Source organism: Calypte anna, chromosome 1 (genome assembly GCF_003957555.1).
Source record: "Calypte anna isolate BGI_N300 chromosome 1, bCalAnn1_v1.p, whole genome shotgun sequence".
Classification (NCBI taxonomy): Eukaryota; Metazoa; Chordata; class Aves; order Apodiformes; family Trochilidae; genus Calypte; species Calypte anna.
Genome location: NC_044244.1, coordinates 7,835,497 through 7,862,997, shown reverse-complemented (window position 1 = coordinate 7,862,997; position 27,501 = coordinate 7,835,497). Strand labels below are relative to the sequence as shown.

At 39.9% G+C, this 27,501-nt stretch overlaps 1 protein-coding gene across 1 annotated transcript in view; it reads right to left on the bottom strand.

Annotated features, from left to right (window-relative positions):
- Positions 1-7,046: 7,046 nt before the first annotated feature.
- The window catches only part of KIAA1324L (KIAA1324 like), a 97,464-nt gene continuing 77,009 nt past the window's right edge, over positions 7,047-27,501 (bottom strand). Inside the window, exons 9-22 of the mRNA XM_030450359.1 lie at positions 27,303-27,483; positions 26,401-26,529; positions 25,441-25,531; positions 24,247-24,349; positions 22,958-23,095; positions 22,426-22,689; positions 21,370-21,543; positions 19,741-19,930; positions 15,923-16,019; positions 14,654-14,755; positions 12,207-12,333; positions 11,291-11,469; positions 10,088-10,253; positions 7,047-7,106 (exon numbers count right to left, since the gene is read on the bottom strand). Of these exons, the coding sequence (XP_030306219.1) occupies positions 7,047-7,106; positions 10,088-10,253; positions 11,291-11,469; positions 12,207-12,333; positions 14,654-14,755; positions 15,923-16,019; positions 19,741-19,930; positions 21,370-21,543; positions 22,426-22,689; positions 22,958-23,095; positions 24,247-24,349; positions 25,441-25,531; positions 26,401-26,529; positions 27,303-27,483 (2,001 nt within the window). The remainder of the gene's footprint in view (positions 7,107-10,087; positions 10,254-11,290; positions 11,470-12,206; positions 12,334-14,653; positions 14,756-15,922; positions 16,020-19,740; positions 19,931-21,369; positions 21,544-22,425; positions 22,690-22,957; positions 23,096-24,246; positions 24,350-25,440; positions 25,532-26,400; positions 26,530-27,302; positions 27,484-27,501) is intronic.

Here is a 27,501-nt window from a genome sequence, read left to right as displayed (position 1 = left end):
TTGTGACTTGCAGTTCAGTTCTTGAGTTTTTAGACTGTTAGGCAAAATTTTGCACATGTTGTGCACCCCATAAAACACCAGAAAACAAAAGAAATCAAAACAAAACTAGTATGTTTTTTTTAGAAACAGTGTAATAAATTATTTTTGAGGATTGTACAGTATATAGTGATGTCCTGGAACTTTTTAGACTGATTTTAGCCCTTCTGTTGTTAACGGTCATAAGGGACATGTAAATAACCATGGTTCACAATGTGCATAGTCCTGCAGTAAAGGGAGTGATTTGTTGCAAGCACAGTTGCAATGTTAGGTGACTTCTTTCCTACGGAATTTTTTTGTAGCTCCTTGTAATTAACTTAGACTGCATTTCTATGTTGTATATTACAGTTACCTTACGTGTAACAGATTGGTTTTCTCAGCACAAAACAGCAGTATTAATGTAAAGGCAACAACAATAAAGAGATAAAACTTTTTCAGCATAGTTTCATTTTTGTGTCTTCCTCCCTCGAGATCATTACATTTCTCTAGACACCAGAATAGGTAAATAGGATAAAATATCTGCAGTACTAGTGTGTGTGTGCATGTATGTGTGGGGGTCTGTGCCTGTGTTGCAAAATCCATATCACACAACATGTGCTTACAAGGAATTCTTTGTCGATGTCAAGTACACTTCTCCCTGGAAGTGTTTAAAGCCAGTCTGGCTTTAAACATCCTATCTAGAGTGAGGTGTCCCTTCCCATGGCAGGAGGCTTGGAATTAGATGGTGCCTTCCAACCCTAGCCATTCTATTATCCTATTCTATGATTCTATTCTATGATTCTATAATTTCTGTCCTCCCCCACCCCCCAAAAAACAAACAAACAAACAAAAAAAATGTGAAAATGTCTAATTGCATCTCAGTGAGATATTAGTAAAAATTTTTTTATTGTTCACTCATTTGGGATGACTTAAGGCTGTCAAGCCTGCAGTAGGTTGGTAGCATATAACAAACAAAGAGATTTTAGATTGTGTTGGCAGAGTGAAGACAAACTGTCAAAATACTAACTAAGGCTATTTCATATTTCCAGCCAAATTCAAGTTGGTTCCGTTTGTCTGCAGCAACAGTGCCATGCAAGACAATTGGAGTACTGCAGAGACACAGAAACCAAAAAAAAAGTCATAAAATAGAAAACCAGAAAGGAGAAATTTGCATGCAACTTTACATTCAAACCCACTGACTCAAGGCACACATCCCAGGTACTTAGACAATTGCAAAATACCTTTGAAGTGTGGCTTGTATAACTGCACTCTTAAGGGCACCCTCAACCTAATGAAATAACCCAAAATCCTCCCTTCTGTCAGGCCCAGTAAGTCATTAAGAAGACAAACACACTTTTGATTAATGTGCCTGGGCATATTTACCTAAGGGTTTGTTCCCGTTGATCCCATTCCAGCTGAGGTCAACAGCAAAACTCTCACTGGCTTCAAAGGCAACACCAGTGGGGATTTCAAAGGCAGACACTACAGATACACAGTGTTGGATGTACATGTTCTCTGAAGCCCAGTGCTCCTGCACTTGCAGAAGTTTTTTACACATTTCTGGAAAGGTGTGAGTCCTTAGGAATGAACTGGACAAAAGAGTAGCTGTTATTTTGAATGCAAAAAATAGAAGATGAAATTTCTTCAGATTCCTACACACAGATATACACAGATACTTTCTTTGGACATCCACAGTTCATCAGAAAAGAGTTTTGATGTCTACACTTTAGTGACTAGCTACATACTGTCTAATACAAAAATCACTGTGACTTTCCCCAAAATAGGCATTGCTCAGGCTGCATTACATGCAGAGCCCTTCTTTCTCTCCACAGCCTCTGGAGTCTCTGTTTGGGGCTTGGTTCCCACAAGGGTCAAGCTTTGACAGGTTGGGAGTGTTGTTTTCTGGATCAAGACACCTGAAAGCATCACAGACTGAGCAGCTGCATTCATACAACTTCTGTGTGCTCTTCCATGGATTAAAGGGCTGCTCATTGTGTGGCAGAAGGTCACAATTTGTGACTACAATTCCGATGTCCCTGCATCTGTATTATCTTTATGGAGCTCTGAAAAATGCCCAAGCCAATGAGAATTTCTTCTCAGTTTTTATAGAATGTAACAATCAGGGTCAAAGATACCTAACATTCATTAGTACAAACAGGTACATATGAGATGGTCAGATTGCCAAATTCTTCTTCCTTTATACTTGGAGAAGTAGGCACAATTCCCCTGGCTTAGCTCAAATGGCTACTTTAGGCTGAGATGAATCTTTCCAAACCAAGGTTAGCACAGCTAACATCACAAAGTTTGGAGTGAAAACAAAGGCATAATGTCAGATGAACTCGACCCATAGAATATAAATTGGCATCTGGATCTTACAGTCCCAGAGTTTTCATTAATTTTGATACACTACTGAAAATAAAATGGCTCAACATCTGTGTCTGAACATATAAGGAGAATACTCAGGTGGCTTGAAAGCCACTCAGATGTGGGTTTTTCATTAACAAACAAAACAAAACAAACTGAACCATGTGGATTTTTGGAGTTCCAGCCCTGCCAAATTTGCCCAACATTCTTATACTTGTCTTTGTTTTGAAAGATTTTCACTACTTTCTGGATTTTGTCCAGAGATGTAGATGATCTTGTATTTCCTGATGATTCAAGAAGTCCAGTTTCAAAACAGGAGAATAAAAAAAAAAAAAAAGAGAGAAGGGGGGGAATGTCAAAGTCTGGCAGAGGCTTTGCATATCATACTGGCATGAAAATCTCTTGAAAAAGGGATTTTAAAATTATTTTTATTTCTTTTGTCTCCCATCATCAGTTTAGTTGCTGTATTTAAAACTGTTTATAGTTTCTCTTCCCATTTATGTAAAACTTGGCTTTAAAGCATAAACCTCTTCTGGTCTCTTTACTGCTCTCATGGTATAAAAAGATTTGAGTAATTCACCTCAAAGCAGAGTTAGACTTGTCATGGTTCCACCATGGAGGGGATACCCAAGGACTTTGGCATTGAGCCTGAAGAGCTGTCACACTGCTCTCAGCCATGAGAGCATGCTCATGCAGCCATCCTGGGGAAATGCTGGGAACAAGAAGAAGGATCAGCCCAGCAACTATGGTGTCTTACTGGATGCTGAAGAAAAATTTAGTTTTTCATTCAGAAAACAAAAGTTCAGAACACCTTAGCTCTCTGAGAAAGGTTTGTGGGAAACTGCTTTTTTTTTTTTTTTTTTTTTTTTTACTGGCTGGGAAGAAAAATAAGCCTCAAAATATTGTTACATGTTGATCGGAAATAAGGCAGGTTTGGTTTTTTGTGGGTTTTTTTGTTCCTGGGTTTAGTTTTTGCTTCTTGGTCTTGTTTTTTGGTTTTGGTTTGAGTTTTGTAGGTGAGGTTTTCTCCTTTAAGTCTTTCGAAAGCAAAACCGAAATCTACTGTATTCCAAGAACACAGTGGATTGTCTTCATGGGATTGTTTTTCCTGAATTAATGAACACAACTGGTTTCATTCAAGGCCAGGCTGGATGGGGCTCTGAGTATCTGATCTACCTGAAGTTGTCCCTGCTTACTGCAGAGGAGTTGGACTCGATGATCATTAGAGATCCCCCTTCCAACCCAAACCATTCTATGATTCTACAATATGGACTGACCAGCTGCATGCTTTGCTTAGGAAGAAATCTCATTCCCATTGGTGTTTCACCACCAATTGTAGATGATTTTACCCTTACAATGAAGCATCTGTGCTGGCTAGAGCTGGAGATGAGTCAACAACCACTGGCTCCTAATGGCAACAAGTGCTGCTCTCTTGTCTGACTATAACAAGCATCTCCATTTAATGGGTAGTACTGGCTCTGGCAGGACAAACAATGCAAAAACTGCAAACATTCCCCCTTAACTAATGAAGAGCTCCAGAAACTGTTTCTCAAGAGCAAATAGTCAAATCCTTTCTTTGAACCAAGTTGACAGGTCCTTGAAGCTACTCTAACTTCCCACTGTGGCTTGCAGACAATCTTCTCTAAACCTAAACTCTTAGCCAATCGTATTATATATTACAAACATCAGCCAAAATAATTAGAGCCAAGATAGAATACATTCTTTGCACATCTTCCCCCTGGCAAGCACTGTCAAGGTTGAAACAAAAACATTCTGCTAATTTGCCCATAATTTATGAGACACCAGTAAAATGTGCTTAATCCTCAAAGAGATTCAGTTGCTTGACTCCAGATTTCAATGAAAAGCATGCAAATGCAGCAATAAAACTCATTCCATTTAATCAAGTGAACACATAACAGACTGATTCACATTGTTTTATGGCATCAAATCACAGATTCTGATGTGATTCCATGTGGGAGAAAAGGGGGGAGGTTGTAGGAAGTATATTTTGGCAGAGTACTAGAAGAGGTCACAGACAGCTGATTTCTTAATGAAGCGTTAAAGGCTTCCAAAATTTGTCTCATGGAAAAATTGAAACTTCCCCTCTCTACTATATCTTTGAGAGAAAGAAAATAAAAGCAGAAGTCAGCTAAAATGTGCCAGTTTTCACTTGCTTAATTGTTGGAAAATGCAGTTTTCAATTTTTAAGGTAAATAAAGGTGGCACTGTTGATTTGTGTATCACTCTGTTTGCACTGCACCAGTTATACTATTAGATTGCTGGAAAATTTTGAATAATACCATGACAAGCCATTTGGAAGCAGAGCCAAGAAGGATCATAGAGTAAAGTCTGTTAGAGCTGACAAAAAATGCCACTTTCTGCTTTTTTTTTGGAAAGCAAAAAGGAAAAGGAAGGGAACCAAATAAACCCTCTGTGGTCTTAAGCAAAATTAAATGTAGTTAATAAAAATTAAGGCATTTTGACATTACATTGGTTAAATAATGAAATAAAAATTATCTTCTGGAGAATAAACTGTAATTATGGCTTGGAAAACATATGGAGAGAGAAAGGAAAAAATTAAAGGAGATGTAGACAGATGTAATTTGATGGCAGTGAAAAGCTCTGCAGACCTGCAATGTTCAGGGAAGGCTGCAGTTCCACCAAACATCTCAAGTCCAGAATTTCAAATATATTTTCACTTTATTTTATGAATGCCCATCAGATATATATCTTTGATGCTACAACACACTAGTTGAATAAAAATCAACAACATAAAACCCCTCTTCATAAAAGATCCAAGAAGTGAAATCCCAAAGCCATAACCATTTACTCTGTGAGCATATCATCTTTGACAACCATTTATAAATGACATCATGACAACAAACACAATGTACAATAATAAGTGTGCAATGGTACAAAATATACAAAAAGGAATGTGTATTTAATATACATTCAACAATACCCCATAGAAATCTTTGTTGGGAAAGAGAAGTGCCTTTTCAAGAACAACAGAAAATGTACACCACTTCAGTTTCAGATGACTGAAGTATCTCCCATCAAAAGGGTAAAGCCTGTGGCCTTTGACTGGAGATATAAAGTAACTGAGCTGAATTTTCTCTAAACAAAAAAATAATCTGAACTTCATAAAGTTTTTGTCCATATCTATAGCATAATAAAATATTTAGACTGCATAAAATTCAGTTTCATTTCAATTTTACTTAAAAGCGGGCCCTCTTTTATTGATAGAGCTAGCTCAGTCATATAAAATCAAAAATCTGTATTACTTACAGTAAAAAGACCATTTCTGCCCATGTGTCTTTTCTGGTTTTGATGCATTCCAAAATTCACATAATTTTGCTCTATAGAAATACAAGTCTGACCAGAGGTCAACACAAGAATCATTCCTCATTTTCTCCTGGCTCTGCACAAGTCTTGCATAACTTTACTCAAATATTTTTTGCCTAAGTTTCAGACTCCTTTGACTTTGACCCTAGTGGGAATTCCAGGAAATTATTACAGTGGATATTATGAAGATCACATGCTTATAATGTGGCTGATTTTATGAAAAAGTCCACCTAGCCTCTAGTTTTTGAGACACCATTTTGTGCCCTTTTCCCAAAGCAGGTACCTGCACTGACAGCAGAAAGCATTTAGATGCTGAGCTCTGCTGGGCATCTGTTCTTGTTCCTTCCACGGGCCAGGAACAGAGGTGTAGTAGTTCTAACAAGCCTCCCAGCTGACAAAACTGGTGCCTGATTTCAAGAAGTAGAGATTCTTGCTTTCCCTGGAGAGTTGAGGCTCTGTTGGTTTGCAGCCCAGGGCAAGGTGACAGACTGGCAGCCTGAGGGAGGATCTAACACTGCCAATGACCTCTCTTGAAAGGAAAAGCTTCCACAGAGAAGAACAACTCAACTTGCACTGTAGGTATCATTTTCATTCTATTTATAGAGGTTGAGCCTGTTACTGCTCATAAACTCATGGGCTCAGATCTCCACACAGCTGCAGTTAACACATTTAAAGTTAATAGCATCAAGTTTTACCCCAGTGCTGATAACAATGATTTAGGCATAAGACTGAGTTCAACTTGCAGTTGCAATACTGTGCCTCTTGTATTAGAGGCTGACACAGACCATTCAGCCCTCCAGAGCATTAAAATCAATAGTGTTTTCCAAAGTTCAAATATCACCTGAGGCTCATTCCAAGTACCATTCACAATTTTGATTTTAAGAGAGACTCATAGTTATGCTATTAAAGAACAATACATAACCTTTGCTTGAGTTTTCAAGCCTCTCTAAAAATATTTTTTTATGAATATGTGTAGAAGGAGTGAAAGGAACTGAAAGGTACCTATAAATCATATGGCATGCCTGAGAGATGCCCAGGTGAATTTAAAAAAATTCATGTTATTTGCAATACGTATATCTCTTCCTGAGTTGAATTTCATTCCCAGTATGGAATCCAAGTGCCTGCTTTCTTTTTTTTGGCAAGGTACTCAATCACATGGTAAGGCAATCCAATTTTCTGGTTTGCTTCCTGTCTTCTTTCCCCTTAAATAGCCAAGCATTTCTCACCAAGATCACCACTACAATGTGTGCCAGAACATGTTTAAAATATGGTCCTGTAAAAATAGAGATTAGGTTTGTTTCTTTGAAGGCAGCATTAATTCTTCATATATTCTGGGATCTTGAAGATTTCAGCTGAACAGATTCAAAATTATCTTCCTTTTCCTGCAAGGGAAAATACAGATTCCAATCAACTGGGATTTTGCAAATTCACTCCAGCAGTTACTACATGTGTTCTGTGGTTCTTCTCTTACTATCTCAAGAGCAGCCCTTGCCAAAGACTTCATTTCCACTACAGTCATTATGTGCACAGTTTGAACTTTTATTGTTTAATAACAACACTAATTCTGTAAAAAAATAATACAAAATCAATAAAATTATTCCATATATATTGTTCATGGTACTTCAGAGGATAAAGGGAAAGTCTATTTCATTCTTATAGTAGTCAGAGCTGGGGAATTGCAAGGTAACTGTATTTTTGGTTAACATTAACATGCTTCCCACAGTAAATAAAATGTCTGCAGCAAAGTCTGTGAATGAGAACACTTCTGCCTCGCTCCTGGATTTCCAGTCTCTGGGTCTCTCTCTGGGAGACCTACAGGACAAAGAGAGTCTACAAATCCTCTGCCGTTTTAAAAATTAGGGCTGGAGTTGAGTTTTGCTTCTGTTTTCACCTGCTAGGTAACAGCCTGGGCTGTCTGGCCAGCAGGCATCAGAGTGATGGGCAGACACAGTACTGCATGTGTGGAGAACCCAATGGTCCGTGCAGAAGTAAGGACTGAAGAAACCCTCATAAAACAACTCACCAGAAAATGGTGTTTCTTGCTTCATGTACCTACCTTTTATATTTGTTTATATACACAAACAGTTTGGAAATTATGTGAAAAATACCCTCACAATCTCATCTTAAGATCCATCTTGCTCAGATGAGGACAGCCCAGTGCAGACATAAGAAAGAGCAGTACAAAAAATTGTCCTATGCTGGCCCACTGCAGAGCAGAGATTTCTTGTTCAGAAGGACCTGGTATCTTTATGCTGGAGGCAACAGTTAGAACAAGAACAGCCTCCAATCTGGGGCAGTTTCATATTTCTTTAACTTCTATATTCTCATTAAAAATAACAGCAATTTCTTTCTATATTACAGGTCTAGCCCTGAATTCCTTGGGTACTCAAAACCACTAATGGTTTTATGAGATGTTTTGCTTCACAGAATTGCCTGAAGCTTGAACATATAGTTAGGATATTTCATATTTCTCTTTATTTCCCAGTTTACAATTCTCTTCCTTTTCTCCCATTTCCCTCCATATACTTCTTTCTAATTTTACATCCACATCCATCATTATATGACTTTCCTAATCTTTTGCATAAATTAAAATTGATGCCTATAACATTTGTTTTAGAGAAATACATTTTTAATTCCTGTTATCTGCTTGGATACAGGACACAGATTTCAGTAAGCTAATGAGGTACTGGAAGCTGAGTTTGCCAGCTATGATTACCTAACAGGAAAAAGAGAATCAGCTTAGAAATATCTGACAGGCTTATTTATAAAGAAAGAGAATAGTCAGAGAGCCTTATACAATGGATATAGGGACTTTAAAAAACCCTTTCTGAGTCCAAATATGCATTCACATAGTCTGAATACTAAAGTACTAAAGTGTATTTTAAAGAGAGAAAAAAATCACCACTTCTTCCACACTCCCATCTCTATACTTCTAATCAGGAGAGAGTGGTTTGTGCTGTGAATGGAGTCAGTAAAGCTTTTACAGCTATCAGGAACACAGCAAACATGACCCTCACCAGCAGCTACAGCCACCCAAGCCATTTCAGGGACAAAAAAACATCATCAGTATTTCAAAAGCAATCCCTATGGGATTCGAAATGGAATAAACCTCCATTTTTGCAACACCACCACAAAATCTGATGTGCTTTGATTTTTTTTACATTTTCAATAGGCTTACTATTGAATTAAGAATTAATATTGAATTTCTGGCCCTTTCCACAAGGAACAATATTGATTTTGCAAGACAAATAGTCAGGCTGAGGTTAAGGGAAAGTTTCACATATTAGTTGTGTAATGGTAACATGTCCTAGGAGGGTGATATGAGAAGCAGATAGCATGGAAAGAGGAGCAGTGTTCTAATAAAGAAAGTAAAAGGACAAAGAGGGAAAAATAAGGGAAAAGAAAGGTGATACATCGATTTTCATTTCATTGCACTCGATCACAGAAATGAAAAAAAAATGAGTAAAAAACATCTCAGTTCAACATTCTGAAATATTTGGACAAGACACAAGAGAGTGACATTTTAAAATATATTTTTATTATGATTTTTTTTTAAGAAAACTTCCTATTTTGAAGCAACCCACCTCAGCAAAACTGTTTCAAAGGGAAAACATCATCCACCTTTATCTTGATCATAATAGGTGCACCAGCACCTAAAGGCAACACTCCCTTTCCCATTGGCTTCAAGGCACTTGGAATAAAGACCAAAGCACCTGTGGCACCTACCATGATAGCCCTCTGCTGCTTCTCTCTGAAATGTTCAAAGGAGGACACCAGAGACCTCTGTGCTACAAAGTCAGACCTGCAAAAACCTAGATCACAAATGCTGTAGAAAAAATTATTTTGGTGGTGCTTCCCACTGAAATGGAGGAGGTTGCTGCATTGGGTAGCAGGCTGTGGCTGATGCCTCCTTTTCAACAGAATCCTTTAGTACTCAAAATTATGGTTCTCAAGTCATCCCTGAAGCCAGCCAGGTGAGATGCAAGAAGCTGGCTGGTGGCTATCTTCCCAATGTTAACTTTCCATATCTCTGATAGTTGTGTTTGCCTCAGCAAAGGATGTGGCTGGTAGGAATCCAGGAAGACAAGTGCCTCCCACCACTAGCTGCTCTTTTTAGGTATCACTCATACAATAATTAATGCTATGGAAACCTGCCTGCAGAAAAGGGACCATCTCCTCAATACCCTGTAACATTTCTTATCATTACCCATCCTATGGATTTCAGCAGATCATTGGACTGGGTGATGTGTGTGTGGGAGGCTGCACAAAGCAGTGTGCAAATTAGCATCACAGCCTCATCACATACAGTAATAAATAAAGGTAATAATTATTTTTAGTATTAATAGTAGCAATTACTACTCACCTTTGTTGCCAAGGACTTGAGCTTCCCCAGCAGTGACTGCTTATTTGAATATACTATTTCTTCTTCATTATCTTCTCCTTCCATTATAGCACAGCTGTCAGCAGCTGGCAGTTCACACTCTTTTGAATTTGCTGTCATCACTAATTTGGAATATTTATACTCCAGCCTGAAGATATAAAACAAGACAAGCACAGATTTTTTTACAAATGTCCAATATTCAAGGCTCTTGTAACTTAGATTATCTGCAGTCCTTCTACATAGTTACCTATGAAGCATTTACTGGAAATGAAATACTCTTCAGTCACCAAAAACTTGTAGCCAAAAAAGTATTAACAATACATCAAGCTTCTGCTCTCCAGATAGGCCTGTCTTGATTTAAAAAAAAAAAAAAAAAAAAAAAAAAAGTAATTTTTCTCCAAAAGACCACAAGTAGGTCAAGAGGATTTCCTGCATGAAAAAAAGTGTGGCCTGCATGCTGGGTGGTGCCACAGCAGGTCTGAATTCAGCCTGTATCAGAATCTGCATCATGCTCCTGTCCAAGGGGCTATGGAATCATAGAATCATAGAATCATAGAATAGGCTGGAAGGGAGGGGAGATGTGTAACAGTGTGTGGCAGGAGGCAGCAGGAGGTGAGCAATGTCACAGTGGAGCTTGGATTTGGTAAAGTTGTTTGTGCTATGGGGTAATGAAACCCCATGGAGGTGGAATCACTTTTTGAAAGTTCATGGCATAACATCTGTGAAGTAGAGGATGATGGAGATAAGGAACAGTCAGTACATTCATTCTGAAGTGCAGGATCTTTTGAATGTGTACCAGATGTGTCCTGACAGCATACAAGCAATATATGGCCAAGAATATTATTTTAACCCAGCTGAAAGGGAATAACCAAAGAGAAGAGCTCTCATTTTGGTCTTCACACGTTAACAAAACCATGTTGCTTCAGGACATAAGGTCAACTTAAAGCTATCAAGGGTTTAACAAATGATATAACAAATTACTGTGGAGCTTCTATACTTTCCTCACTAGCATTTTTGATAGCCACTGTTGGAAGAAGAAACCTCAACTTGGTGGATTATTGGACTGATCCAACACAGCGTTTCTAGTCAACATTGTCATGAGTTCAGAGCCATGAAATGAACTTTTTGTTCACCACATCAAGTTTTTAGCTTACTTTTATATAGAATAAAATTTGCACCACTTACTTCTGGTTCTTTTTCCAAAAATAGCAGGTCAAGGCTATGAGCAGAACAGCTGTGAAAGCACCAACACCAGCTCCAACTTTTAGCCAAAAATCCACTGTTTCACAAGTGTTGGTCCTCTTTTCTGGCAAGGAAACCCCCTTAATGCAATGCTTTGGCTCATTCCATACATACAAGGTTTCCTTTCAAATAGAAAACACCAAAACAAAGTGAGCTGCTTGGAGGAAGAAAGAACTGATTACAGTTGAAGAAAACAAGCTGTTTTGAGGTAGAAAAGTTAGAAAAGGTTCTTTTCAATGAAAGCAACTCAAAGCATGTACTTCAGGTTTTCAGGAGTCATACTGGTCTACTCAGCTGCCCCCCTGATTGGGCCTGGAGGTTCAGACATGTCTGAAGGATTTTGTCTTTAGTATTGCTCTGTCCCTGGCATGCTATGGTTTGGACAGAGATAGTGAATGTGTTGTGCCTGCATTGGAGCTGCTGAGCAATAGGGCCATTCTCAACCTGTGAAAGAACTTACAAGCAAGAAAGGATGAATTTCTGAACTGAAATTCTGAATCCTTTCCTAGTCTGCCTTTGATGGTTATGTCTATTAAAGGACTGAAGTCCTTTGGACACTCCATCCTTACACAAACAACTTGCCTGGACGTATGAAGGCATACAGAGGTCATATCCCTCCTTACATAGCTGGTCAGGCACAAACCAACTCTCCTGCAGGAACCATACTGCCACTGGCACAAATATACCTGAGTCTCAACACTGCACCTCACTAATAAGGCTTGTACCCAGCCAACTCAGAGCCTGGACTGAGATTTACCAGCTCCACCTGCACTTACAGATTGAATTGCACACCTAATTTCAGCAGAGTCCAAGTTATACCCAGCTGATCACATCTGACTAGGAGACAGGGGTCCTGTACCTGAAATCCTTTTTTGCAGGCTCCCTCAATCTCGTGGTAGTCTTGCTCTGTGCAGAGAGGACAAGCTTCTGCACTTTCCCACATGAAATAGAAAGTGCATCCATCACAGGTACCAGCAGGACATGAGCTAGGAGGAGAGCAAGGCTTGGTTAACATTTATGCAACAATCTGGGGTTTGCATCCTCACATCTCATCCTGCCCCTGGAGATTTGTAATGATAGGTACAATAAAGGAGTAAACATCCATCAAGGCAGCATATGGAAAAATCTAGGGGAAGAACTTTTCCCATTTTGTAAAATGCCTTCTCAAGTGAAAACAGATGTTGAGCTGTCAAAAGTCTGAAGTAACAGTTCAGTTCCCAGCAATTAGTGCTACTCAAGCACCTAAAATGAAGATAAAAGAAAGAAGCAAGCCTTGGAGACCAGCAGAACTACTCCAGTGTTCCACCACCTCGGGTTCACCTGGCATGTGCCTCTGTCATGCATCTCCTCCAGTAGGCAGCTGTTCTGATCAATGCCACTATCTGGTTCCTGCCACTGTTCTAAGAATGTCTGAGTGACTTAGCCCATATGGAATGGACTTGTCCTGTCATGGTTAATTACTAGAAGGATGTTCACCACTTAAGGAAGAGATAACAGCTTCTCCTAGTCTAAGAAAGACTAATGGCCTTATTTTGCATTCAGTCTGCAGAAGAAATTTGTACTGGCAATGGCAGAAGACATCTCACAGCTTTGGTTACTGACAGGTACATCAGGTTTAACAGCAGTAGTGGCCAATAGCCTGTACAAGAAGCTAGGTCATCAAAATGTGAAATACATCCATACAGGAAAATGGATTTAATGGGTTATTCTGGATCATGTGGAAATTTGTTATCCTGATCTGAAGAATTGGAAAATCTACAGCCCTAGATTTTCTACTAGAAAATCTAAGCCCATTCTAGCTTATCCTGATCTGAATAAATGATAACTGCCCTCTGCATTATGGAACATTTTTCAATTTACATGGCAAGAGCATTGTCAGACCTTTCTTCCCAACCACTTTCATCTTACAATGTAACTTCAGGTGACACTGAACACCCTGTCTGGAGGATCAAGGAGTTTCATGCAGTATTGTTTGATTATTAATCAAAGGGACATAAGAGGGGAGAAATCAACAAGAACTGAGGTAAGGTATGTCATCTCAGCTATGTGCTGTTTCTGTTCATGCCTGCACTTTTAAAAGCAAGGCAGGTTACTCCTCCCTTACTACTGGTGAGTTATCACAGCTCACAGAGTGTGTGCAAGATTCTGTGATTCTAACCTGCAACACTAGAAGGACACCTGGAGGATTTTCACATGGCAGCTGATGGAGGCTTTTCATCCAGCAGAATTTGTAGTGTGTTGGGTTTCTAAGTAACTGGGCTAAACATCTCCAAAGGAGTTCAAACATCAGTCACTCCTCCATCACTGAGGAAGTAGTTGCCCCATTGCTTTCAGCCAGGTGAGCAGAGTTCACCCATCCCAAGCGGCACAGGGATCAAACAGGATCTCAAAGTGTTAGCTTTTGGGAAGGGGACTTAAATTTGGGAAGGACAATGAGTGAGGGGGCAATCAGGAGATTTATAGTAACATCCAGATAAACTGAGTTTTGACAGTCAAATAGGAAGGTTATCAGAGTTGAGAGGAGCTTCTGAAAAATTACAGGGTGTTGCAGAACAATTTTTGGGTCTTCTCTGCAAGTTTTCAAGTATTTTGGGGAGGGAAAAAAAAGAAAAAAAAATTTTCTGAGTCACTTGAATCAGAGTGAAGGGAAATAAAGGTCATAATTAAATAATTAAACCCAACTGGTACACGGGATCCAGGATACATACTGGCATATGGGAGTATTGAGACACATAATTAAATACATTTAGCACCTGAACTAGACAGAGTCAGGGCTCACATAAGCATTGCAATAGCAGATTTCATCATTCCAAGGACAGGTTGCCCTTTTTCAAAAAAAATCCCTTTGTTCACAGCCACAGCTTAGATCAGGGAATCATCATAGAATCATCATAGAATCATGATGATACCCACAGGGATTGTTCACAGCCACAGCTTAGATCAGGGAAGAAAAACTACCTTTCAAAGTCTAGACTAGGCAGTTTTAATCAGAAAGTAAAAGACCAAAAAAAGGATTTGAAATAAAGGAGAAGACATGAAAACATCCGTACATTTTCTTTTGGTTTTAAGCTTGCAACAATATGCCCAAGCTCTAACCTCTCCCAACACACAGTTGAATACATGTCTGCTGGGTGGTAGTGGGCACACAGGTTCATCACTTAAGAGAAACAAATTAGACCCCATCAGTCTCTGATGACTGACATAGCACTTCTAATTGCTATTAATTATAAAATTACTAATGTTTTATAAAGGTTACTTGAGGAGTAAGGGTTTTTAGGTAGTATTAGCACACAAATACTTTAATACCTGGGAACAGAAAGCTCTCCCTGGCCTGGTTTGTTGGGGTTACATCTCATTGTCACAACAGTGGCACGGCCATTCTCACAGGAAGTTGTCACTGTTGAAGACCTAGTGTAAAACAAGAGGAGAAATGTAAAATGTTTCCACTACAGTAAATACTTGCTGCTCTTTCTTGTCACTGTCTACTTATGCAGCTGCAATAAGGGAAAATAAAAGCCTTTATCACAGTGATTTTACCTTTGAAAGACAGCAAAAACAAAAACCAAACAAAAAAAAGGAGCAATAGAAGCAGGGTGTTCATTTAAATTTCAGAGTGTTCTGAGATGCCATTCAGAAAACTGCTCTGTTTTTCTCGCTAGTTAAAATTCTGCTGAGCCAAGGAATAATTCTGCCCACAAAACAGAATAGAATTATTAGCAATGAGAATTGCAAGTGCTGTGGTTGGTGTGTGTTACTGGGCTGGAGAGCTTATGATGACTATCCCCTTGCCCAGGAATCAGAGCACCACACTGTGCTGAAACAGCACAAGGCAATGGACCTTATTCCAACATGAAAGATATTGAAAGCCAAGGTCATAATATACTCAAAATAGGAGTTCAGTTTGCAGAATCAAACATGTAATTTAAGTGCTTACATAGGCATCAAGTGTTGATATACAAAGTCTATTGCTAAAGGCTACACAACATAGAGAGCCAATCAGTGGAACAAATGTGGGTATGAGCCTCAAAATCAGCTGAATAGTCCCATGGGCTGCAGTATCCAAGCTTAGAAACAAGACACCAACATGAAGACATCTCCATTGAGGTGATCTTTGAGCTAGTTCTTACCCATGTTGAGGTATTCTTTGTATGGAGGGAATTGAAGGATAGGAAAAGCACACCAGTAATGCAGGTTGGAACAATTCTTTTTAACCTTGATTAGCTCATTTTTGTAATAAATAACTAAATAAGAACATGGAACAAAAGTTGCAATGGGAAGTGAAATTATCAAGGCCATATTTGAGAAATCACATGAAGAAAAGAAAAACATGACACTGGAAATGGCACCAGGAAGAATCAAAGCTCTGGTATCACTCTCAATTGACCAAATATAATTTAGATTTGAGTAAAGGCTGTTTGCTGGTTTCAAAAGATGCTTTTCAATATGGCAGTCAGCATCAGAGAGGTAACAAAGTGACAAAGATTAAAGGTGATTAAGGATATCCCCTCATAGTTTTTACTTTCCTTTAAACAAATGAAGAAAGTTGACACACCAATAAGGATTATTTTTACTTACTTATAAAAGAAATGCACATCAGGTATTTTACTTGGAGAAGATGGAAACATATCTGTCTTGATGCTGATATTTTCCAGTGTTGTCTCAACAGTAGCTCCTAAAATTTGTGATGAAAGAAAAAAAAAGAAAAGGCTCACATACCATGTAATGAAATTAATACATGCACTTTTTTCTATTCTAATTAAACTTTACAGACTTTTGTGGTCCTCACACAACCTGGTATATTCTCATATAAGAATAACAAAAACAAAAATTTATTAGAACAACAGCAGTGTGAATAAGTTTCACTTTTTTTGTAGGAATTTAAAGCACTTAAGGGGTATTACAGAATCACCAAACAGTTCAGGTTGGGAAAATACTGCTGAAGAGACCTGATTCAATCAACTGCTCAAATCATGAACCCTGGATGTATAACCCTAAGACACCATAACCCCAAGACACCATAACTCCATAACACACTGAGCAATTAGCAGTACTGTGGGACAAAAACTGAAAGGTGCAATGAAAAGGTTCAGAAGGACTCTACAGTCATAGGCAACTCTTGATGGCACATTTTGGAACAGGCTTGTATGTGGAACAACACAGGAGTTCTTAGAGATGCCTTCCAACTCTATGAACCAAAGAAGACAGAAAATACTGGTGCTGCACTGCAACATCTCAGAAGAAGAGGAAGCTGTACAATTGGACTGTCTACATCCTTCTAGTGAGGGGAAATACTGCTAGAAAAATAAGAAAAATTGGTTGCAGCCAGCAGCTGGTGAGAAGAGAGAAAAGACTGAAGAAAAGAAGTTTTCGACCTGTTTTTGCAACAGTTCAGATAGCCTAGCTATATTTTCTGGACGTTGAATTGATTTTGACTTTATTGGCATTACATCTGGGAGGATGACTGGCACAGCTGAAAATCCATGTCTGCTTGTTCCCCTTTTCAGGAAAACATGGTAGATAACAAAGGTGATGGTTTGTATTAGATGCTACTTCCTGGTGTAAGAAAAGTCAGAGGCTGGGGTTGTGAAAGCACAAGGATCAATGTGCTTAATAACACTCCCTAGGAGGGCTTGCAGGTGAGGGACAGCTACATCAACATAGCAAGCAAAAGGAGCTGTGCCACAGAAGCCATCAGGAACATACACAGAAAGACCAGAGAATCATAGAATGATTTGGGTTGCAAGGGAGATGTCAGGTTATTGTGGAGGGGCTCCATTCTGAGAACATACACTGGTGTCAGCAAGGATGCTGATTTCCTCTTGTCAAAGACATGGCATCTAACACAAGATAAATTAAATTTGGATTGCAACAAGATGATAGGCAGAGAATATTTACTTACTAGACTGGAAGATGACAGTACCTATCTTCAACAAAGGCAACATGCCCATCCAATAGGCAGTATTGTAGAGATGATAGCTCAAAGTGCAGTTTCTCAAAAATAAGACAAGTAGAAGCAAAACCAAGCTTGAAAAAAAAATTCATTCTTTGGAGGATAATAATTCCATGGCAAAAAAGCCCCAGAGATTCTCTCAAGAATGTCAAATAAAAACATTGGCACAAGCTTAATGGAGGGAGAGCAGAGAATTAAATAAAAAAAACAAATACGAGTTACAGGAAAATTATAATGGATGCTAAAGACTTCAGGGAAAAGCCTGTATTTGGCTTTATACAAATTATAATTTTGGAGCTTTTTCAAGAAATACTAGAAATAAAAGTGCATCTTATAGATAAGAAAGGCTAACTTAAACCATTTTAAAATGTAACAACTGTGATGCAGAAAAGGAGCAGAATAGCATGTTATCTCTTCTCAGTACCTGGAAAAAATCAGGACCATATCCTTGCTTTCCAAGACTGAATATCTAATTCCTTCAGTGGCAGGAGAGGTTATCTACCTGGCATGCCCACTTGTAAACTATCACACCCATACCTAACAGTGGCCTTTAATAGAGCTTTTTATCATAGGGCAACGTCAGAGAGGCGATGAAGAAGGGATGTGCTGAGCTAAATTATCATGTGGTTAACAGGATGAGGCAAAATAATAGAAATAGTAAGTGGAAGATGGAGTTGGTTTAATGGGTAGATTCATAATGAGTGACAGTAACATGAATTTATGGAGAACAGCTTTTGATGAACAGAACAGATTTCGTTCCCCTAGTGCTGATGATTTTGGTTGTTCGAGTAAATTACACCAATTTACCAAGTATTTCACTGATTACCACATGAGATTCTGGTATAATATCAATTAAGAGCATACTCGGGAATAAAAATTATTCAGCTAACTAATTATAACATTATCTGGCCATGGGAAATTGACATCAAGTGTGGTATGTCTCCAGGCTTCTCTAGGCATTGATACTGGAGTACCAAAATGCAAGATTATCATCAGGGATCAGCAAGTCACTACATAATCACTGTTGGTTAAGTCTATAGATGAGACAAAGATTAAGAGGAACAGGAATTAAATATAGAGCAATTTGGTTCACTTGGTGAGCTGGTCCCAACCTAACTAAACATATTTCAGTACATAGACATGCATCAAGGGATGAAGGCCAGAAGAAAGAGAGATTTTTCCCTTGGAAACTATAACTCTGAAGAAGATCTGGAGTGAATATCAAATCCAAAAAGCCACCACGAAATCCCATGAGTCTGGAGAAAGAAAGACTGCAGGATTCCATCCTTGCGTGTAAATACATAAACGGAAGTTATTTTTATTGCCAGGACCATTAATTCAGTACTTGAATACTGTTCTATTCTCTTGATCATGCTATAACTAAATATAATAGCAAGCTACAGAGGCTGCAGAAAGAGTCTTAGAAATTATTCAAATACTTCGAGAAATATATGATAGCAAGAGACTTAGAAGAACTTGGTTTACTTAGTTTATCCAAAGAGGGGAGGGTGTGATGATTCCAGCACATAAACATTTCTCTGAGGAGAAAAATCTGGGTGTGAACTGGAGAAAGAATGACAAGAAGCAAGAGCTGAAAACTGAAGCCAGGCAAATCTGAACAGGAAAGAAGTACACTTTAAAACAAAATACAGAGACAGTGTTTAACAAGTAGAAAAAAAATACCAACGACTGTGGCAAAGCTTTTCTTTCTGGCAGCCTTAAAAGTCCAGTTGAATGCTCTTCCCAAGACACACTTTTGTCAAACTAGAGTTTCTGGGCTCAGTGCCAAGGTAAAAGTACAAAGACTCAGTGCCTGTAAAGGATAGGTGAGCAGCTAAATGATTTCATTGTCCAATCTGGCCTCAGACTCTGGGAACTGAGCTGGAGCAATGCAAAACTTAATGATATGCACAGCCCCATGCTGCCCTAAGTCTCCTCCTTCCTCACCTAATGATGTGCTAGCACCAGCTTCTTCTTCTGAAATTGTCTGAGCAGGGACTTGGCATGGGCAGAAACACTTGGACTAACTCGACTAGAGTGATTGGTCTTGCCCTGCATGAGGTGAATAGGACACATGAAAGAAAACCAGTGCTTTTTAATTACATTCTCTAAATTTTTGTGCTGAAATTCTGTGCACCCTGAGACCCACAAGACCAAACATGGGGAAGAGTGCGTAATGTGGGCATGCAAAAAAAAACGGGGGGAGCCCCTAGTCTTCTCTTCCAGCCATCAGCTGTACTGAAACAGCAGCAAAAAGCAATGCAAAAAGCAAAAAGCATTCACATCTTCTCCACAGCTCAGAAACAAAGTGGGACTGAATCCTGAACTGCCCCTTCACTCTTCTCTCCACGTAATCCAGCACTGCTGAGCTGAGAAGGATGTACAGCCCTAAATACATCCATGCACATCCATGAAAAGAACACCCAGAAGACAAACCATGTACCTAAGAACCTGTCAGCCAGGCTGTTGGACTGCAGAGCCAGGGCTGTTCGGAAACCCTTGCTGTCAGATGGGATGATGGTGGACTGGCAGACAAAAGCTCCCACAAAGTTGGAAAAATCTTCCGATTCTGCAACCATGTCCTTCAGAGTAATATCTGTGATATTGTCAATGCAAACAGCCATCTTCTTCCCCTGTGGACAGTCAGGAAAAAAACAGGGAAGCTGTTGGTTGTTGATAAGACATGAAAAAGTCAGGAAAAGGAGAAATTGCAAATTTCCTGATTGAAAACTGGATGACTTTCATTTCTGCACCTTGGAAACAACCATGCCATTCTGAAAGCTCCAATTGAAGCCTTGTATAGACCCAGAAATATGATGCCAGTTCTGATATGTGTCTTATCAGAAACGTGTGCTACGAAGTGCTCTTCTTTGTTTATCTTGACAGCACCATGTTTATTGACAGAGCAAAACAGCATGGCTTGCAAAAGAAAACCGTATTTCCCTTGCCTTTAACTAATATACCGTAGAATACCTCTTTATTTGGGATTTAATAGAGATAAAATGTTTTCAAAGCACAAATACATGAAATCCCTAAACAGATACACAGCCTTCAAGGCTGCACTAATACTACATGTCAAGACCAGTGCTAGAACCTCAGAGTAACAGCAATGAAAGACAAATCACCAGACCCTGTTGACCTGACAAAATGCCAAGCTCTCAGGACCTAATCAGATGGTTGGTAGTACTGTAGTATCATCGTAGTAATTTGGGAAAATGAAGACCAGATCCACAAGGGAGTTAACACAGCTGTACCTTTTTGGATCCAGTTGTCAGCATCTCTAATCCAGGTGGTATTTAAACACACATTTAAGCTTAGAAGTACCCAAAACACTGTCAAGAAGTGTGACTACTCATTTGTGTCTACTCATGCAAACCTTTTGAAACAAGGGAAGGAGACTTCAGAACTTTACAGGGATGAACATCCATGTAAACTACATGCATTGGCCTTCACAAGACAATACACACCATTGATACTGCTCCAAAATTTCAGTTTATGTATGTGACAACATTCTCTGGTACAATCCAAGCCTCAGACAGAAAAATGTTAACTCTGGGGCAGAGACTGCACTCATGAACAAAACACATTTTTCCACCACTTTGAAAGTCTGCAGTCAGAAACAGCAGTGGGCACCTTGGTCACTGCAGAGAGGAGGGTGACCAGGGGCTCTGCTGACAGCAATACTTCCAACCAAGTCAAGAGGGAAATAAATGGAAAGAAGTTGGCAACTGGAAAACTCAAGCTCTTACCTTGAGTTCCTCAGTGGAAGCACAAAAGATCAGGGTTATGATTCAAGTGTCCTGAAGACACAATAACTAAGAAAAGGTAAGGATGTTACTGGATTTTTCTTCTGACCATTAGTTATGCCTAACACACTGTCATCTCTGCTCTGAAAAATCACTTGGCTGCTCAAAAGCCCTCTTGCTTTTCCCAGAGGAAAGTGTTTGCCAAGTGTCAGTGACAGATCAGTTGTAGGGGAGTCCCCACCCTGTCTCAGTGTAACCCCAGAGAGCATCAATGCAGGCAGCAAATTGGTTGATCCCCCCCAGTCCTCAGCACCAGTTCAGCTCACCTCATTCCCACACAGACTGATGTTGAAGAAGTGGAAGAACTTGGTCCCTCGGGAGGTGAAGCTCGGTCCGCTCATCAATGATCCCACCTGGCTGAGGTTGCTAAAATCATAATTCAGGCTCTGGTTATCCTTGATGTATGACACCAGGCAGTCACTGAAGCAGGCAGAGTGGTCCTTCAGAGAAGGAGAGGCATCCATTAAAGAGCAGTTAGGGACCACCAGAAAACCAGTTAAAACATGCAAGTGCAGACCAGGAAAGTTCTTTGTTAAGGACAGAGAACTTTTTCCTGTTCCTGTAAATCAGCTTTCCCTTGGGAGAATTCCCGTTCATGTTTCTGTTCCTTGGAATCAAATACCAGGACTTTAATGCTCCCTAAGCCTGGCCTTTCTGCTGCATTAGCCAAGAAAATGCAGACTTTCTTGCTTTGATTTGTTGTGGGGCTTTTAGGATCCCAGTGTCCCAGCTCAAAGCCCTGTTGATAGACCAGAACATGTCCTCAGTTACACTTGCACTGTGCAAAGGAAACACAAGAAACAGAGAGGATACAAACCCAGATGGAGAAAGGCAGAATGTGAACAAGTTGGAGCAATTCTCCAAGTCCCCATGCAGCCCCTTGACAAAGGATGCTGCACATGGTAAAAGTTTATCTAGCCTTAAGGGCAACTTGGGAAAAGAGGAATTTGTTACAGGATTCTAAAGGCATAGAAACATCATCCAGCTGAGGAAGTCTCCAAGTTTAAAACAGCAAGAGCCTGGGACAGTTTCATTGGACGTAATGTATATGCTTTCCCTGTTCTTACACTGTGCCCAGTACAGCGTCTTGAAATGGACCTTTCTTTTTAGTGGGCAAGATCATTTTTTATCTTCTTATTGCATGTTTACATGCAGACACTAGGCTAAGGATGTATTTCAAAGAGTGGAATCGTTGGTTTATACTCCAGTGTTCACAAGGAGCACACCGGTAGGAAAGCACCAAAACTGCCCCTTCCAGTGCTTATCTCCCCAAAAACCCCAATAAACCCTGCCCACCCTTCAGAGACACTTGCTTTCTGTACCTGGGTGCTCTTGCTGCCAGGTCCACATGGGATGCAGGCTTCCCTGCCATAGACCTGGTGGATGGACAGGAAGGTGTTGGCTGGGCACTCCTTGCACTGGCTGCTCTCCTTCTCGATGTAGTGTCCTGCTGGGCAGGGCACACAGGATGAGCCAGACTGCTCAGAGCCCAACGCACAGGCCCGGCAAGAAGAGGCAACTCCATCCACTGCATTGCTCACTGTGATGGAGTAGATCTTTGCCATGTCATTGATGAACTGTCTGCTCTGAAACAACAGCAGAGGAAACCACCTGGGTGCCATTGTGTCACTGCACGTGGACACCAGTCATGGCACCGTGCACCAGGGCATTGATTCAGGGATCAACTCATGCATTCTCCTGTCTGTCAAAATGGATGATTTATCCAAAGCTGCCCAACCAGGGACACTATGTGGTGACAGTCCCCTTTGCAAGAAGCCTCTGAGCTTCAGGGGAGGGCAACGATTGCCCAAGGAAAGCTGTGCTGTGAAGTCCTGTATGTAAAGAAGTACTTACATCTTGGCCCTCATTTATCCTCTGAAAGGCCCAGGTGAACGTGAAGGAAGCGTTTTTAGAGATTATATGAGTGTAGGATTGTTTTTCTTTACTCCTTTCCCATGATTCCACCACATTGGTATTTTTTCGATTAATATCCTATAAAATGGGCATAAATTATTTTTAAAAAATGAGCAGGGTGCACATACTGCACTAAACACTAGTGTTTTTTAATACAGCTATTAATATATGGAAAGAACCTTATATTACATTTAATAAAGAAGAGCAAACATATTAATTCTACTCTCCATCACGGCCAATTTTTAAATTGCTCTAGCTAACAAAACAGTTAAGTTCAAAGTTCTATAGCAGATTATATACATTATGAGAACAGATATATGACAGTGGTTCCTTAAGATCTGAAATTCTGGTTTTGTATAAAGGATGTGGATATCAGAGCACAGAGAAGAATTTCTGCCACCTTCAGATACCAACTTTGTTGGTGTCTCCAATGAACCAGAACAGAGGCAAATAAGACAGCATCAAAGTTTACACAAGAAAAACCTGTTCAATTTATGTGACCATTTCTTATTCTCTATCAGCTGTAAATGTTCCAGTGAAAGATGGAAACAGACTCCTACAGGCAGATTCTTTTAAATCGACACTAATTTCCAATTAATCCTCTTCAAATTAAGAGCAAATTCCTTTAAAGTACAACTAAATATAAATTTAAAAGAATGGACCAGCTTCCCTCTGCAATGGCATAGGCAAAAGAGCCACTACATACCCAGTTACCTTCCCCAGCTGATGAACTTTCAATAAGCAGATAAGGAAAGTAAAAATCATGTCCCTTCACTTTCCCCAACAGATGTCCTTCTGCTTCCCTATCAATTCTTCACATCACTGATGAGATCAACAATAAATATTCAAATTTTCTGTTTCCCATCCCTCTGCCCGTATCTTGACTTGTGACTCTAATAAAACTTCTGGAAGCTAACTCAGCTGCATGACAGACACTGAGAACTTTATCAATTGCTTCAAGAGGGGAAAATTTGCCTCTTTGGAGTTCAGTGATTTTTTTTAAATAAACAGACAACCAAAAATAGTTCACAATTCACATGGTGGAGGAATTTTGTTGGGTTATTCATTAAATCCTTCCTGCAAGGGCATGACAGATATTAAACTAATGTCACATGTAATCTTAGTCATATTAAACCAAGTACAACTAATGATGCCTAGGCAGAGGTATTTAAGTGGTATGGGGAATACCAGGCTCAGTCCTCAGTCACGTAGCGAGAAGTCTCACTTACTGCCATGAAGTACAGCACACAATCTGCTGAACAGATGGTCTCAAAAATAAAAGTAATCCGTCCTAGCTCTGACCCAGTTGCTCCTGTCACTGATGTCGGAGGTCTGTTTAACAGAGAAGGAATGAAATATTTACAGGGTGCTCTCCAGACAGGCAGCTGTCAATCCTTCAAATCACTTTTCATGCAGCGGAGCAGCCGTCAAAGTCCCGTCACATAAAACCTGCACTTGCAGAACTGCAGAGGCCAGGTTTGCACACAAGACTATTTTTTTAAGTGTCTGACTTCTTTATGGTACAGTTCCCTCCTTACAACCACCCCCAAAATTTGACAGTACTGGTAGGTGACACTGCTTAAGCACATTACATGCTTTAAGTGACTTACACCAACATAATTGCATCTACTTTCCACTGGTGGGAGATGCCTCCAGGAGTTTCACACAAACCACAAGTATTCAGGGTGCTCTCTTGCAAAGTACTAAACAGTAAACTGCAAAACTTTTCCACAGATGTTTCTTGTTTCTCTTTTATTTTCATTGCAGTTTGCCAAATTCGTAGAACAAAAATCAGGGTTTGCTCTCACTGGGTATAAGAAGTCACAACCCACCACAGCTGAGACACAGCACAAGGAGGGTGAGATTCATTTTGCCATGCTTACTTGGCTCAATATTTGGCACCTGGTCTGAGGTAGGAGAGTAAGCTCATTCTTTTAACAAAGAAGAGGCACAAGCACCTGAAGCAGGTAATTCCTCCTGTGTGAGGGTCTAGGAGAGGTGGGATGTCCTGTTCTCCTGCTTCTCTCTGATGGCTCCAGGGGAAGAACAGGCCAGCCAAAGGCACAGCTCAAAATAATGTGGGGTTCTGTCAAACATCCTCAGGGCTGACACCAGTATACAACTGGTTACTTTGGGATAATGTAGACACATGGGGAAAGGAATATCTTTTCTCAGTTTCCAGACAGAGAACTGGCTGTCATCTCAGACTGGAGCAAAAACTTCTGAAAACCAAGGGCTTACAAAATCGTTTGCTGCCACAGACTGACTGGGGACACAGGAAAAAAATCCAAATTTTCACTTGTCTCTTATTCATTACATCACTAGACTTCAGAAAGGAAAACTGTTCATCCCAGGGATAATGTGAAATAGGTGCAAGAGGCAAAGATAAATGAGAAATAGGGGGAAAAAATCCTCTTCCTTACTTAAATCCAGGGATGTGCAAGTTCAAGATAAGATAGTCATTGTCAGAGCCTCCTGCCCCACTCTGGATGTGATCACCAGCCACCTCCCAACCTTCACAGGGGAAAAAAAACAAAAAACAAAAAACAAAACAAAACTTCTCCATTACCACACTAGTTTAAGCAATTCATTATTTTAGTACATTTTTAAAGATGTCTGTTCTAACCTACACAGCAGGCTGACAGTTCTTTTGACTGAAAAATTTTAGTAATTGTAGTAGCCACTGATTTTATTGCAAATGTCTCCCTGAAATCAGGAAAGCAATTGAAATTCCCTGACCTGTGCTGTGCTGCTCCAGAGGTATGATGTTTTAGATCTCTTCCAGCCTTAAAACAGATGAATCAAGGAATCTATGTGTTAAATGTTAAGCCTATATATCAATGCCCCCCTGCTCAACACACGTAATTCAAAGCTTGAGTTACATTAGCCTGTCAGGGTGGATGAATGTGGGGAGGAAAATCTCTCAGTGAAGGCTGGATGTGAGAGCAGTCCCAAGCAGGACCAATCTCACCTGTGAGCTGAGACTGCTCTCTGCTGCCACCTCAGCACTTGTGCAGAGAGAAAGCTCTCACTGCTAAATGAAGAAAGATCAGAGATTTTAATTAAGTTTTCCAAAAGAGTTAAGTGTGACCTCAAGGGGCATAGTTAACACAGAACATGAAAGGGGATTTCATGAAAGACTTCACACAGGCTGCAGCTCCTGCCCTCTTCTGCTATATGAGAGATTTTTTTACTTCTTCTTTGTGATAGTGTGACATTGCTTCCTACAGGAAATTTCAAGCCTGGTGCAATTAAAGAAAGGAGGGAAACTCTGTTGTGACTCACATAGCAAAGAGCACATTCATTTTGACAAATGCTCCACTACAACAGTGATCAGCACAGGAGAAAGACAGGGGAGTTACAACACAGGGATTTTGGCTCACCATTCATCCCATCACACTTTGAGTTGCCAACATTAAAGCAGGATGTCTTCATGTTGCCTGGCAGGATGTTCCACCACTTGTATTCAAACCCCAGAGCTGGCTCGGTCCCAGCAGGGCAGGCTTTGCACTCTACAGAGTGAGAAAGCAGGAAAGGAAATCACATCTCAAACACACAAATCACACATCTCAAATCACATCTCTTTAAAGAACATAGAAATTACCATTTTATTCTGTGAGGCAAATAGTGAAAAAAGAAAACAATTTTTTTTTCTTTATAATTAAGCAGCCATAGACTTATCAGGACCAGAAGAGAGGAAACATGCCTAACATTTTATAAATTGGAGATCATAATCTCACAATAAGTAATCTGCAACTGATCCCTCCAGATCCACTTCCTTTTTAATCTCTTCAGCTGAAGGTTTGGTCATACTGGTACACAAGTTCCCACAGAGTGCTGAAGGTGACCACTGGACCAGTGTGTCTCAAAATCAACAAGACAGACTTCAGGCTACATGATGTTGTCAGTGCACTCATCTGACAGTTCTTAAAATGAGGAATTCTTCATGGGGAAGAATTTTAGGCGGACAGGCGAATGGGTGAGGAGGAATTACTGATAGTGAAAGTTCTGATTCCCTTCTCAGAATCCCTTAAAAGAACCTTCAGGATGTTTACAGCAGCCAAGAAATGCATCCAGAACATAGCAAGACAACTTAGAGCAGTAATCCCTGATAAGAGGGGACCTCACAGAGAAAACAAATTTCCAACTCCCCCTCTCCAAAGTTATTTAATAAGTATTTTATGCAAAATGAACTCTGGTTTATCATGATACATTATTAAACTAAGATACAGACAAGCAAAGAACTGCTTCTGGAGACACAAGCAATTTTTTTGTGGACTCCTACCCTGTGTCCCATCCGAAAATGTGCCTGGTGGGCAAGGAGTACAGGAAGAGGAGGCATTGTTGTAAAAGCCAGGATTGCAGGGTGGGCAATCCTTCTTCTCTCCAGAAGGAGGTAGGGTCAATGCATGGGGGAGATCCTCTCTGCAGATCTTGGGTTCAATCCATTTGTACATGATCTGAGTCTGGAAGGAAAAGACACT